The 14,610-nt window shown below is 53.7% G+C and overlaps 1 protein-coding gene across 1 annotated transcript; it reads left to right on the forward strand.

The window, feature by feature from the left end:
* The first annotated feature begins 4,859 nt into the window (after positions 1-4,859).
* Positions 4,860-13,185, forward strand: KCNS2 (potassium voltage-gated channel modifier subfamily S member 2). Its single transcript, XM_006730237.2, has 2 exons — positions 4,860-5,120; positions 5,761-13,185. Exon 2 carries the CDS (start codon positions 5,804-5,806, stop codon positions 7,235-7,237), a length of 1,434 nt encoding a protein of 477 aa, XP_006730300.1. The 5' UTR covers positions 4,860-5,120; positions 5,761-5,803; the 3' UTR covers positions 7,238-13,185.
* Positions 13,186-14,610: the final 1,425 nt, after the last annotated feature.

Here is a 14,610-nt window from a genome sequence, read left to right on the forward strand (position 1 = left end):
CCTAGGGATAGGGGACTGCAGGAGGAGAGGAGGATGGCTTATGGGGATAAGGCCAAAGGGCCTAGGCAAAAACTCACATACAATATATTCAGTCCTGCGACCAGAAACAATGCAAAAGCCACATAAATATTTACCATAGCCTCTTGAGAAAACACTTAATGAGGGATTGCATTTGGAATGCAGCAAAATTTAAAACCCTTTGTTCCTCTAGTTTTCTCTTAATCTCCCACACCAATCTCAGTCCTCCCCTCCTCCCTGCCCTCCTTCCCAAGGCTCAGGCCCCAGGCCCAGGGCGGGACATGCCCCCCTCCTGCTTCCCTCTTCTCTTGGGTCTGCCTCTGCCCCCAGCAGCTTCTCTGTGCCTTTTCCACTATAAATCCACCCAGACAGGCCTGCGGGCTCCAAGGTGAAGAAGAAATCCTGACTATTCCTAATGACAAATTATCTCTAAGTGATCCTGAGAGGCTCACACACACCAGCACTTGTGGTGCCCCCACTCTGGGAAGACACTGACTTCACAGTGGGGTGGGGGTGGGGGTTTACAAAGCTGAGCAAGACCCAGCCCCCAGCCTTTGGTGCTGACCCGGGAGCTGCACTTAGGCAGGTAATTCTGTGTGCACGCCCCCAAAGACATGCTGCTCCAGCTCTCCACCTTGGCTCCACATTGCAATCACTTCAGGGGCTTTAAGAAAACACCGATTCCCGGCCCTACACCAGGGATTCTGATTTAATTGGTCTGGGGTGAGACATCTGGGCATCTGGGGGCTTTGGCTATTTTAAAAGCTCCTGAGTGATTCGAACGTACAGCCAGGGAGGAGACCCATTAGTCTAACCAATTACTTGGGAGAGCACCCCAGAGTCTGGGGTTCCCAAGCCATAGTCCCAGGCACGGCAGCTCCTCCTTTTCCAGCTGCCTTCTTGCTCCATCGGAGGAAGAGAAGGTGGGGCCAAGACTCAGGCTAGCACAGAACAACATTAACATAGGAGTTGGAGCCTCATTCATTCATCATTCAATCACATATTCAGTAACGATTTAATATAAGTTCTGTGTAAGAAATGATAGAAACTGATTGCAGGATCCAGTTTAAATTGGGCAGCTGGGCTTCTTCGAGGAGGTGACATTTAATGCAAGACCTGAGCGACAAGACACCTGCTGTGTCAAGCTGCCATGAGAAGCAGCGAGAATAGTAGGTGCAAAGGCCCTGTGGATGGAGCAAAGGGGCATGTGGCTAGAGCATAACTGGTAGAGAAGAGACCAATGGGATGAAGTCTGTGAGCTGGGCAGGGGTGCATCATGGAGGATCTTGTGACTGTGGTAAGGAAGTGGCTTTTGTTTTCAGTTTGATAAGGAGCCCCTGAAAGGATTTTAGGAAGAAAGACATGATCTGGTTTGTGTCTTTAGGAGCCACTGGCTGTGATGGGAAGGGTGGCTGGTAGGGAGCAGGATGGACACAGGTGAATAGTCCGTTCCAGTGGGATGACAGGCACCCTCAGAGAGAGGATGAGTGCTCAGCCGCTCTGTGGTGGGGAATGTAGGTCAGGCAGCCCAGCCTCCTCAGCCAAGCCGCCGGCGCAGCCCCCTCGCCTGTCAGAGAAAAAAGCCGACTCTGAGATGTGTGGGCTCAACTGAGAGATCAGTGCTGGCAGGGGAGGCAGAGATAACAGTCACCCAGGTGCAGGGATCTGGGCCGCTGCCTGGGGGTCCCTTTGTCCCCCTTCCCAGGGTGCCTCTCCTACCACCCCTCCGCCCCTTCAGGAATCTCCCTGGCAGGCCAGCCCAGAGGCAGGCCTTGATGTATGCCTGGAGCGGGCAGCTGTATTTTAAGATCAGGGCTCAGACCTCTAAATAAACCATAAACACAGCCAGCTTCCCTGGTACAGGAGGGAGACGGCTCCATTTCTCTTCAGCGCAGTGGCTGGGAAATAAACAGGCAGCTCTGCCTGTCACATACACTTAACCCTCTGCAAAGGCATCTGTCAGACACACAGAGCTCCAGCCTCAGCCTTTCCAAGAAATAACTGAGATGCCCCAAGCTTGGGCTTCTCTCTGCAGCCTTTAAGTTCCTTTTCCCTTCAAGAAAAGATGGGTGTGGGGGCCCTTGACCCCCGGCAAAGCTAACGAAGGGCAGGTGTGAACACTAGGCTGCCGAGTAGCTGGGGGCATGTTGGCACAGCTCTGTGGGCTGTGGAAGTGGACGAGAGAGTGGCGGAGAGGGAGGAAGGGAAGGGCAATGGAAAGGAGGAAGGGGAGCAGGCGGGAGTGGGGTGCAGAACCGAGATGGGTGAAAGCCCAACGGGCCTGGGCAGAGCACAGGTAAGGTGGTCATGGGGGTGGGAGAAACAAAGAGAAACAGAAGGCAGAGGGGGCTCTCTCTTCATGGGCCCATGGAGCGAAATCTCTCACGACCATAAAGGAAGAAGGAATGAGCAAGAACAAAAACAGACAGGAACAGAAGGAGGCAGGGAGATAAATAAAGCAGGGAAGGGAGGAGAACCCCAGAGTTACCAAACCCAAGCATTTCCCCAGGGAGGGGGGACTTCCTAATTCGGCAAGAGAAGGTGATTTATAACTGAGCTAAACCAGGGAGAGTCCATAGCGAGGCCGAGGGAATGGGAGAGGCTGGGAATGGTGGCCATGCAGCAGAAGCCACACGGACATGTGGTGGCGAAGCAGAAGGGGGGGTGAGCTTTGGGGTGGTCAGAAGCCCGGCAGCACCCAGTGAGGGTGGAAGCGAAGGGTCAGAGCGAATCACAGGGCACAGAGAGCCAGCCTCTTGGGTGTTGCTGTGATGGACACCTGCAGCAGGGAGATCTCATAGCCACCGCCGCCCCCAAGGTGTGGGAGGGGGTGAAAAACAATGAAAAGGCAGCAACACAGCGATCACGCGTGTACTTACACACACACACACACACACACCCTCAGCAAGGGCAGGCACACTCTCAGCAGCACTCCCATGGGGGTGAAGGAGACCCAGGGGTCTCTACACTGTAAGCCAGCCAGTGTGGAGGGAGCCACAGACTTCAAATGATAGATCCAACAGCCCTAGATAGGGGATGAGGTGTGCACACTCCAAATGCAGACTTTGATAGAAACAGAGATGGAGACAAAGACAACAAATACCAGATTCTCTCTCTCCCCCACCCCCTCTCTGTCATACACACACACACACAAACACCTCTCTAAAAGCATCAGACACAAGAGAAAGGAAGCTCATGTGACCCTCACCACCCTATTCTCCCCTCCCACATGTGCCTGCCTCCCCGGAATCCCCTGCCCTTGCAGATCCTGCAGGGACAAGGCTGTGGAGCCCCCTCAGCCCCCCACACCTGCACACACCCCCACATGCATATCTGGAGGCCAGCGAGGCTGGCACAGGGACAGTCTCCTGTAAGTGAAGCTGGGCTTGGATTCAGGAGTCCCCACCTAAAGCCAGATCAAGGGGCTTCCCCAGGCCATCCAGGGAGCCCCAAAGCACTGGCATTTCCCAGGGCACCTGTCTAGATGGGACAGCAAGGCCAGGCCCACAAACAGAGAGGATGTGCTTTCCACTGTGGCTGGGCTGCCAGTCCTGCCGGTCCAGCGCCCACCACAAGGGCTTTCCCCAGCACTTCTGACCAAGACCTGTAGCCCACTACCTCCCTGCTAACTCACATGGTGCTCCAGTGTTTGCAAATGGGGTCTATGAAAAGGGCTGAGAGACTAAGGGGAGTGGGCTCCCCAGAGACTATGGGTCCATTTCTCAACTCAGGCGCAACAGGCAGTGACTTAAGGAACAATCTTTGAAGACCAAGAGCTCAGATTTAGGCCACAAGTCTCCTGGGGAATGGGGACACAGATACTGAGCACGCTGACACTGGACACACATCTACGCTGGACCACACGGTCCCCACTGTGTCCACAGGCACACAGTGCTCATTTGATCACACACAGACCCCATCACAGTCCCACTGAATACTACACTGCATACAGCTCACTGTACCCAGTCACCCGTTGTGACCGGCAACACTGACATGCCCCAGATTCTCTGGGACTGTACTGTACTGTACACATCTCCTCATCCTTCAGATGTTCCATTGTTATCAACACTGCACATACAGACACTGAAAAGTCCTACTGTCCTCGGACCACACACACACACACACACACACACACACAGCTCGCTACCATCCTCTAAAGCCTGCACACCACACCGGCCTGGGCACTACACACAGGGCACCCATACAGAATTCCGCAAAAGAACTCCTTTGATTCCCTCCCAGGAGGTGGGGACTGCGATCCCGCCCCTGGCAAGCTAAGATGAGCTGACCTCAGGCTTCCCTGCCCCTTTTCTTCCCTCCAGCTGCCTTTCCCCAACGCCCACCCCCAGCTTCAGGAAACTTTTCATCAGGTCCCTAAAAGGGGAAACCCGGGGTTCCTCGAGCCCTGCCCTTCCCCCAGACTCACGCAAGCCGCCCCTCCTTCCCCAGCTGGGCTCTCGCCCGGCACCCAGTGGGAAAAGGTCACCGTAGGCAGTCCCCTGCCTGCACCCTGGGAGGAGGGAGCGTGGCAGTAACAGCTGTCGCTGAGGGATGGGAAAGGTGCCGGCCCCGTATCGAGCCGGGGGCGCAAAAGGGTCGCGGTGACGCGCCGGAGGAGAGCCGAGGAGCCGAGGCGGCGGCAGCTGCATCTCCGGAGTCTGGGGCGGCGGCCGCGCCCGGTGCTGGGGCGCGTGGAGCTGTCCGTTCAGCACCACCGCGCTGCGCCCCAGCGCAGGGCTAAGCCGAGGCGCACCGGCTCCGCTCCCGCTCCGGCTCCCGCGGGCGCCTGCGGCGCGGGCTGTTGTCTCTCTCGGGGGCTGAGGGCATGCGGATCGAGAGAGGGGGGCTCTGCAAGCGGCGGGGCCACGCAGCCACCTGTGAGCCTCCCGCAACTGCGGGAGGCGGCGGCATCTCCGGCCCGAGACAGGAGGAGACGCTTGGCGGACCCCGCCCGCCGGCCCGCGGGGCGCACACACAGGCGCACACACACTCGCACCCGCGCGCACACGCACAGCCAGCCGGCAGCGGCGACCGCAGCGATGCTAACAAGCAGGTCGGGGAAGTTTCCCGCCGGCCTCGGCCGCGGGCCCCCGTGCTTGCAGGTAAGCGCTTCCAGAACGCGCAGGGCCAGCCCTGGCAGCTCCGCTGGGTAAGGCGCGGCGCACGCGGCTCCGGGGCACCGCGCCAGGCGGGCGGGGAGGCCCGGGGCGGGGGGCGAGGGGGCTCCAGTCTTGAGGGCTGGACGCAGGGGACGCCAGGCTGGCCCCCTACCCTGAGCCCGGGTTTACAGACACGAGCGGTGAATTTCCCCGCCCCCCTCCCGAAGCTGCGCGCCCCCCACCTCAGCCCTGCCCGTGCGCGTCCCAGGTACAGTCCCGCCTGTCTGCGGCGAGCGGGCGGGGACGTCTCCTCCGCCCGCCTACGGGCAAGGTCAGCTTTCAGCCCCCCTGGGCTCTCAGAGGCGCGGGGGCTCGACCCCCGCAAGCGTAAAGCGATCGACAGGACCCCCGGGGTGGGGGTGGACGAGCGGCCATGCTACCGAAAATAAACCCTCTCCTCCCAAACCTTTCCTTGGGAAGGGGCCAAACCCCATGGAACCTCCCCCCCCATCCCAGTGCCCTCAGCCCCCCAGAGACCCGCCTGGAGGGACTGGACTCGCCAGAGAGGGGTGGGGAGACAAAAGAGGGGCGCCCGGGCTCCGAGCGCCCGGCGCTCACAAGACGTGGTTTCCTCCGCCTGCAGGTGTAGCGCCCCCGCGCGGCACGGGCGTCCGGGCGTCTCCAGCATGACCCGCCAGAGCCTGTGGGACGTGTCCGAGGCCAACGTCGAAGACGGAGAGATCCGCATCAATGTAGGAGGCTTCAAGAGGCGGCTGCGCTCGCACACCCTGCTGCGCTTCCCTGAGACGCGCCTGGGCCGCCTGCTACTCTGCCACTCGCGCGAGGCCATCCTGGAGCTCTGCGATGACTACGACGATGTCCAGCGTGAGTTCTACTTTGACCGCAACCCCGAGCTCTTCCCCTACGTGCTGCATTTCTACCACACCGGCAAGCTTCACGTCATGGCGGAGCTGTGCGTCTTCTCCTTCAGCCAGGAGATCGAGTACTGGGGCATAAACGAGTTCTTCATCGACTCCTGCTGTAGCTACAGCTATCATGGCCGCAAAGTGGAGCCCGAGCAGGAGAAGTGGGACGAGCAGAGCGACCAGGAGAGCACCACGTCCTCCTTCGATGAGATCCTGGCGTTCTACAACGACGCCTCCAAGTTCGATGGGCAGCCGTTGGGCAACTTCCGCAGGCAGCTGTGGCTAGCGCTGGACAACCCTGGCTACTCGGTCTTGAGCCGGGTCTTCAGCATCTTGTCCATCCTGGTGGTGTTGGGGTCCATCACCACCATGTGCCTGAATAGCCTGCCGGACTTCCAAATACCTGACAGCCAGGGCAACCCGGGGGAGGACCCCAGGTTTGAAATTGTGGAGCACTTTGGTATCGCCTGGTTCACATTTGAGCTGGTGGCCAGGTTTGCTGTGGCCCCTGACTTCCTCAAGTTTTTCAAGAATGCCCTAAACCTTATTGACCTCATGTCCATCGTCCCCTTTTACATCACTCTGGTGGTGAATCTGGTGGTGGAGAGCACACCTACCTTGGCCAACTTGGGCCGGGTGGCCCAGGTGCTGAGGCTGATGCGGATTTTCCGCATCTTAAAGCTGGCTAGACACTCCACTGGCCTCCGCTCCCTGGGGGCCACCCTGAAATACAGCTACAAAGAAGTAGGGCTGCTTTTGCTCTATCTCTCTGTGGGGATTTCCATCTTCTCCGTTGTGGCCTACACCATTGAAAAGGAGGAGAACGAGGGCCTGGCCACCATCCCCGCTTGCTGGTGGTGGGCCACCGTCAGTATGACCACTGTGGGATATGGGGATGTGGTCCCAGGAACTACGGCAGGGAAGCTGACCGCCTCTGCCTGCATCCTGGCCGGTATCCTGGTGGTGGTACTGCCCATCACCTTGATCTTCAATAAGTTCTCCCACTTTTACCGGCGCCAAAAGCAACTGGAGAGTGCCATGCGCAGCTGTGACTTTGGAGATGGAATGAAAGAAGTCCCTTCCGTCAATTTAAGGGACTACTATGCCCATAAAGTTAAATCCCTCATGGCAAGCCTGACAAACATGAGCAGGAGCTCACCAAGTGAATTAAGTTTAAATGATTCCCTACATTAGCTGAGAGGCCTCGTCGTCCTCACACCCATGTTGCTGAGTGGCCTCTTGGGCCTCTGGCACAGTTCAGGCGCCTTAGGGTTATGGCCTAAGGAGTAGGTCCAGCCCCACAGGGGAGAGATGCATGGGATATGCACCCCAGGTTGCTTTCACAGCCTTTAGAATCATTTTTAGAGGGTGTTGCGTCAGACACCATGCCTTTGCACCCTTCCATGAAATGCCACTCACTGGTCTTTGCTTCGTGGGCATACAATGTTCACCTTTCTGCCAGATGAGTACCACCCAGAATGCTAGTTTTTTCTGTTTATCGTGTGCTCTATTCTAGTGCACGTGGCCCAGTACTGTGAGTTGTCTGTGCTCTCGTCTCTGAGGTTGTCGTGTGAGTCTTGTACCAAAAGCCTCCACAAGTCTGTCCGGTGGGAACACATCTGTGGGGGCGGCAAGGCTGTGATGAGATTTTGCTCAGTCATGTGAAAACAAAATCTCAGTTCTTTATCCATTGCTTTCATTTAGTGTTGTGACCAAAACAAAGAATCTGAAGTTAGCACACAGAGCCAATGCAAGTCCACGAGTAGAATAATCTGTAGCAATGTGACTTGCGTGGGTACCCCGGTCACCTTTAGAATGATGTACACTAATGTTAATCTCGTAAATGTGGCCTTTAGAGAATGTTACTCAGTTAAATGTGTAGTGGTGATTGATTTTTTTCCCCCCCAAGAAGCATTAGGGACAGGGCTTCAGCTACACTGTAGGCCGAATCATGGGATACCTGAAGACCTTTCAAAGCCAGGCCTTCATCTTTCCTAGGGTGGCCATAAAGACATTTATTTCTGGCTGAGGTTCCCGGGCTAGGCCGTTTGACAAAATTTTGCTGTGTCTTAGATATAAGCATGTTTTGGCAATATTTATTTTTTAAGATGTTTAGAGGTAAGGTCGTGTTGTCTTTCTTACTGTTGTTATTATCTCCCTGAGGCAAACATTATTGGGTTGCTAACAAGGGCAGTAGCTTAGAAACTTTGTTGCCTGCTCTGGAAGCTCATAAAATGAGAGCCCCTTTCTTTCCGAGCAGAATTTACCTGGATCATTTTGCTTCTAGGATACAGTATGTTATATATGATGCTCTAATTGCCCTGGAGTTCCTGGTATGACATGGAAACCCTGCAGCGTGGAAGTGTGTACTCAAAATATAGACATGCATGAGTGAAGTTCTGTGTGGCTTACCCAGGATGGAAATACTGTAGTGCTTACTTCCATTTTCAATGACCTTTTGTTGGGAGAGGGTGGGTAGAGGCCAGGAGCAAGGAAAGAGTTGTAAAACAAAACATTGTTACTTCATAAAATGTCATCAATTGCAAACTTCTTGAAAAGCTTACTGCTCCTTAAAAGACCTTTAAATTTTTAAATTTTTAAACTTGGGTTGAAAGTTGAGAACGCTTTCCTTCTCCACAATGCCCTCTCTCCTCTTCTTCAGTCAAACTAGCACACAACATGGTGAAGGGAACCTGGGCCCCTTTGTAACATAGTTCTCCAGGTAATCAGGTGGTCTGTCAGTTGGCTTCCATTATTGTTTGGTCTTTGGAAAGGCTGCTGAATCCAGGGGTCTAAGTGAGGAGTTAGGCAGGCTTTTTATCCAAGATTTGGGCCTTCTCTACAGAGGTCCATTTTGTGTCTGAGCTGGCTGAAGAAAATACATACCTCAGGGTCTTGTCAGAAGGCTTTGTTACTTATAGTTGCCATGGCTTCTACAGAGTGGGCAAATGGTTGGATGAACGCAGTAGTCCCTTACACCCTTGAGTCTCCAGTTCAAATTCTTCCATGAGACTGGAACCTCATGGGGGGCATGGAGGTGGCCACCTCCCAGTGCCTGGTGGTCTACCGTCCATGTCTCTTTGTAGAAGCGTCAGGAAAGGTGAGATGACTTGGGGGCAACTGGCCACCAGTCAAAAGAGCAGGGTTGTTTTTTAGAATTTGCACATGGTGCACATGGAGCACTAGGTTGGGCTCATGCTTCTAGCACTGGATGGCAGAGAATTTATGAGATCATCCCTGGCTGCACTGCGGGCAGGTGAGGGTACAAACTTTCGGGGACTGTTCAGTTTGGCAAGGATCGGGGTGCTCGGGTCACCGAGCACGGTATCCATGGTCACTGGCCATAAAGCTTGTGATAAGTTGAAACAAAGGCAGGAGGCAGAATAACTTGGTCACTCTCATGAGTATTTTTCTCAACAGGCAGGTTTTATCACCAAAAAAGAGATAACCCCCAGTGGTTACTCTTCACCAATGCGAAAGCTAGAAAACTTGACTTTCCATTTTAGTAATGACTTGCATTTATTTGGTGCCTTTCATTGGGGGAATCCCAAAGTGCTTTAGAGACTGTCTTTTTAACATCTCTTGTACATATTTATACACTTGTATAAAATATCACTGTGCCCATCCTGGAATTTTAGTCACTTCTGAGAGTGAGAATGTCCTAATAGCATTGACTTCTCCAAGTGGTGGTTTCAGATCAGAGGGAGAGAGAACAACCCAGCTGGCTTGAACCCTGGAGCTAATTCCCACAAAGGATGGTGCCTGGATGTGGCCTAGGGAGAAATAACCTTCCTTTCCTCCAAGTACCACCAAGGTATGGAGTATAAGTGCTCTCCGTTGGACTCCGTCTAGGTAACATCTTATGTGGCAGTTTCTTCTGGTCTCTGAAACTAGTCAGGGAGGATCAGGCTAATTTTATGCTCTGTTTCTGGAGTTAAGGATACAACTATGAGGTGGCATCTTTGGCCACCAGGCTGTCAGACTGACCCATAAACCTCCTTTAGGGGGACACAATAGAAGCTTCAGATCACTTGTTTCCAGCTGTGGCTTAAGAGCAACTTACTCCCAGCATTTGAAAGTTGTTATTTTCAATGCCACTGGGACACACGTATGGACCAGGCCCTTCTGACAACACATGTGATGAGCATTTCAAAAGTGCCGGTTGGAAGTGACACTGGGTCTTTATTGCATGGATATTGGTTATAGATTTGTGTTTTAAGCCGAACGCCCTCATTTCCTGGGTTTGCTCCTGAGGAGGGGCATGTTGTAATGCCGAGCTGATTTGTAGCTCCTAAGGTAGTAATTGGTATTTAACATTTGGATCTGTTATTTCTACTTCTCTTAGTACTCAAATAATTGAACTACCTGCTAATTCTTGCCTCATTTCAAAGAAAATGATTTGTTCTGTACTTTGGGATAGCAGTGATCTGTACAGGCTGTGTGTTATCTACTTGAAGGCTTAACTGGTATTTCTTGTATGTCTTAGCAGCATGACTTGTTACAGAGTTGTAATTTTCAAAATTGAGAACACTGTATTTGAGATGTCAGTTTTAACGCTCATTAACACACTACTGTGCACGCATGGACATGGGCCCTGCTGAACCATTATGTCTGGTGGCTGCATGTTAGTCTCCATGGCTCGACTCGGGAATGAGGGGGAACGCTGACGCACTCAGGACTCCAGCCTCGAAGATTAAATAGAAAAAGATTATTGACGCTTCCTTAAGGCACTTCAATTACGTATGGAGTGGCAAATACAACAAGGGTGTGTGGCACCAGGGACCTGAGATCTTGGGAAAGGCTGGGCTTTTTGAGTGTTTGTTGGGAAGGAAGAGCTGTTGTTTATTCTTTGCAGGCATACAGAGGTGGCCCCCTTTCCACCAGGATCTAGAGCCTCCAGCCTGCTTTGTAGAAAGGATGGTCATGTATTCTTGGAACCGTCATGAAACAGACAGCCCCTTTCCCCTTCCTCTCTGTCTTGCTCAGCACCACTGTTGGGCCCGCCATTGCCAACCCCACCCCACACTCCCAGGTGCCATTGTCCCCGCTGTTTGCGGGACCTCCCTGACCGTAACTTGGGTCCGGGGTCTGCTGAGTGCAGTGGCTGTTTTGGTGTGAATATTGCTGGGGGATACATGGAACCGGCCCTCAGCACCTCCTTAACCTGGTAGGGCCTTAGACCATGAGCTATTGCAAAGGCCACAGTATGTCTGTAGGAAGGTCACTGAGCTCTACTTTCAGTTTTGCCTGCAAGTCTGTGATCTCGCACACAGCACTGGCCTTTCTGAGCCTCACACCCCCCTGCTGTAAAGCAAGAGGGTTGGATTAGATCATCCTTAAAGCCCTGGCCAGTTTTCCGTCTCGATGCAAAAACAGAATTTCTGCAGGCCCCTCTACGTTCACAGTATAGCAGTGAGCAGGTCCTGATAACCTTAAGCAGGGCAGAGGGACTGCTCACAAACCTATCTGCTTTCATTTCTCTCTTCAGTAACCAACCACAGTGGACGACGCTCTCAGGGAAAATGACACCAGAGAAATGTTTGGACTGCTGTCTGTGCCAGGTGACTAGAGTTTTAACATAACCGACAAGTGTCTCCTTTGGGCTTGAAACTATTTATACACCTAATCCAAATTCCTGCTATTAAAAAATCACTGGACACAGAGGAAAATCACATTGATCCCATTTGGCTTCAGGACTCTTTGCCACTTATGTGTGTTCCTTTTGTGAAGCAGGATGGACCTCCCACTTTGTTCCCGAGAGGTCCCAGGGCCCCTGAGTGGAGCAAGGGCAGATGGATCACCCCCATCCCACACAATTCTCGCTGAGGAACAGTGGCAGAACGGTGGGCAGCAGGCGGTGTGAACCTGCCTCCGGTCTCCTGGGGGCTGAGGAAGGTGCTGAGGGACACGCATGCAGTGCTGAGAAGGTGTTCGAGGTCTTGAGAGTCCTTGCATCCCCACCGAGTGGGGTGGAGTGCACGTTCCTCTCCCACCGGGGCAGAAATGGGTGTTCAGGCATATTCTGGGGCCAGGATGCCTTGCATCTTCAAAGGAAAAGCAAACACCTCCTCTTGAGGGAAGAACTTAAATACTGTGCTCACATGGTTATTATCTCGTTTTATTTTTAGGAAGACTCTTAACTAGCTTTTCTACCCAAGGATCTTGTCTGGGTTTAACATCCAATTGATACTCTAGGTCTGAAAATCTGCCAGGTTTTCTTCCTTCTGTGACCTCATTTGTCAATCTTATCATCCTCCTGGCTAAATTCTCCAAAGCAAATAATTGTGTCTGCAGGCGACAAGCCGATTCTTTTAGTAGAACATAGATACAAATGCGTCCTCAAAGATGTGGCGCAGGGGAAAGAGATACACCAGAGGGAAAGGGGACAGGCGTGCCTAGGAGCTGGTGCAAGCTCCTACAGAAGGAAGACGGGATAGAAAGAAGCCAGAAAAAAAAAAAAAAGAGGAAAGACACAAGGGGGTACAGAAGGAGAGAGTGGAGGAAAGAAAAGGCAGAGAAGACTGAAGGGAAAGAACAGACAGAAAATTAGGAAGGATAGGAGAGGCTAAGTTTGTTGAAGTTATTGTAGGCCTTCCCTTGAATTCATTTTATTTCCATTCAACGTAGCCTGTTCTTAGCCCACCAGTGGCCTCCTGGGCGTGACCTGTGCTGGAGTCCAACCCCACCCCTGTCCACCTGGTGCCTCCCCCGCTGCCCTCCACCAAAGGGCTCTGGTAGAATAGAGACCTGGAAGCTACAGAAGGCCTTTTGAATGAAAAGGGGAGTGAGGACACAAGGAAAGGAGCCGTAAATGTTTCCTCCTGAAGATGGGACCTCTGGGGTACAGACGGAAAGAGTGTTGGCGTTGGCCAGACAGAGGTGGCCGAGGGAGTCTGAGACGGAGAGATGGGGCCAAGGGGAAGGAAGAAAGCTCCAGGAACAGGGACCTACACAAGCACAGACAAGGAGGCCCACAGGCAGCCAGCACGGTGGCGAACTTGGAAGCCAGAGTGGCTGAATAGAAGCGTGGTGTGAACAAGTCTCGAGTAAAGCCACCGAAGGAGCTTCAGCTTCATTCTTCCGCCACTGGGGTGGGACATCTGACTGAATCAGTGCTGTCAGAACGTGACTCTGGCAGCGGCTGGGAGACATGGAGGGGGCCGGGAGACCTATTTGAGGTCAGACGTGAAGGGAGTGGGATGGACGGGAAGGGGCAGAGCAGGTTGCCAGGGAGGATGCTGTCAAGGTCAAGGACTGGTTGTAGGGATGAGGGAGAGGGAGGGTGGGACAGCTGGGTGTCTGGCTTGGTTGGTGACGGGTGGACCGTGGTGCCACCAGGAGGGACAGGAATCCTTGGATCTGTCCCTGAGGTTGAGTGGTGTTGCCTGAGTGCCTGGGGCCGCACAGATGGGATGGAGGTGGGTGGTGGGGGGTGGGGAGGCGGGGTTGCCGGAGGGAACCTGGGACAGGATCCCTTCGCTGAGAGGAGGAGGTTGAGGCCATGGGTGAGACAGCCCAGGACGAGTAGGGAGAAGAACACAAGAAATACAGGTCTCTGCACCAGACGGGCCACAGGGACGAGTGAGGCCCCCAGCCTTGCTTTCCTCTGCCGGCCTCTTCTAGCTGCCCTCCTAGTGCCCCCTTCCCCCTGAGACACTCCCTATGGGGGATCTCTGCTACCAGCCTCAGCTGTCCTCTTCATCCCTTTCCTTGTTTTATCTCTGCCATCGGCGTCTGTTCCTCCCACTCTCTCCAAACTGCTCTTTTGAAGATCACCAGTGATTTCCTGATAGTTAAATTTCGTGGCCCTTCCTCAGCTCTCAGGCTCCTCCATCCAGATTCTGCCCCCACAGGCCAACCTCTAAGTTCTTCGCACTCCCTCCTCTGTTACTCTGTGGACATTGCACATTGCTGGCTCTCCCGAGGGCTCTGCTCCCCCCTCTCCCATTAACACCGGGTCTTTGTCCTCCTCCTGACCCTCTTCATCCTGCATTTCCCCCAAAGTTCTGTCCTGGGCAGCCTGCAGCGCACTTGAGCCAAGCAGCAGGCTCAGCTAGTCTGCATGCGCCTTGCACGTCTCTGTGCCCGACCCCATGCACTTCTGAGTCCCAGGCACACTGCCCCTTGCATGTGGGTAGCACCCTAAAACTGGACTTCTCACCATCACGCAAGCTTGCTCTTCCTCCCGCCTGCTCCCTCCTTTCTGGCCATGGAGACACGGTGCTCTCAGCCCCCCAGGTTGGAATTTTAGTCATCCTTGAGTCCTCCCCACTTACTTAGACATTTTCTCACCATAGCAATCATTTCTTGCCGCCTGACTAATTGCCAAGCACCATATTAGATGGAAGGGAAGGAAATGTAAAGGGTATTGCTCACAGCCCTTAAGCAGTAGGGACTTTACAGCCACTTTATTGTGCATTGAAATGATCTGGGGAGCTTTCAACAAAGTAGATTTCTGGGCATCACTCCATCTACAAAATCAGACTCTTGGGGGTGGGTCCCTAGGAATTCGTCATCTTACAAGGCACCCGGGTGATTTTGATGCAAGTGGTGTTCAGACCCCTCCC

The sequence above is a fragment of the Leptonychotes weddellii genome, chromosome 4 (assembly GCF_054177405.1).
Source record: "Leptonychotes weddellii isolate Sample4059 chromosome 4, ASM5417740v2, whole genome shotgun sequence".
Taxonomy (NCBI): Eukaryota; Metazoa; Chordata; class Mammalia; order Carnivora; family Phocidae; genus Leptonychotes; species Leptonychotes weddellii.

Coding starts and splice junctions, on each gene's coding strand:
- KCNS2 (XM_006730237.2), top strand. CDS start 5,804: ATGACCCGCCAGAGCCTGTGGGACGTGTCCGAGGCCAACGTCGAAGAC.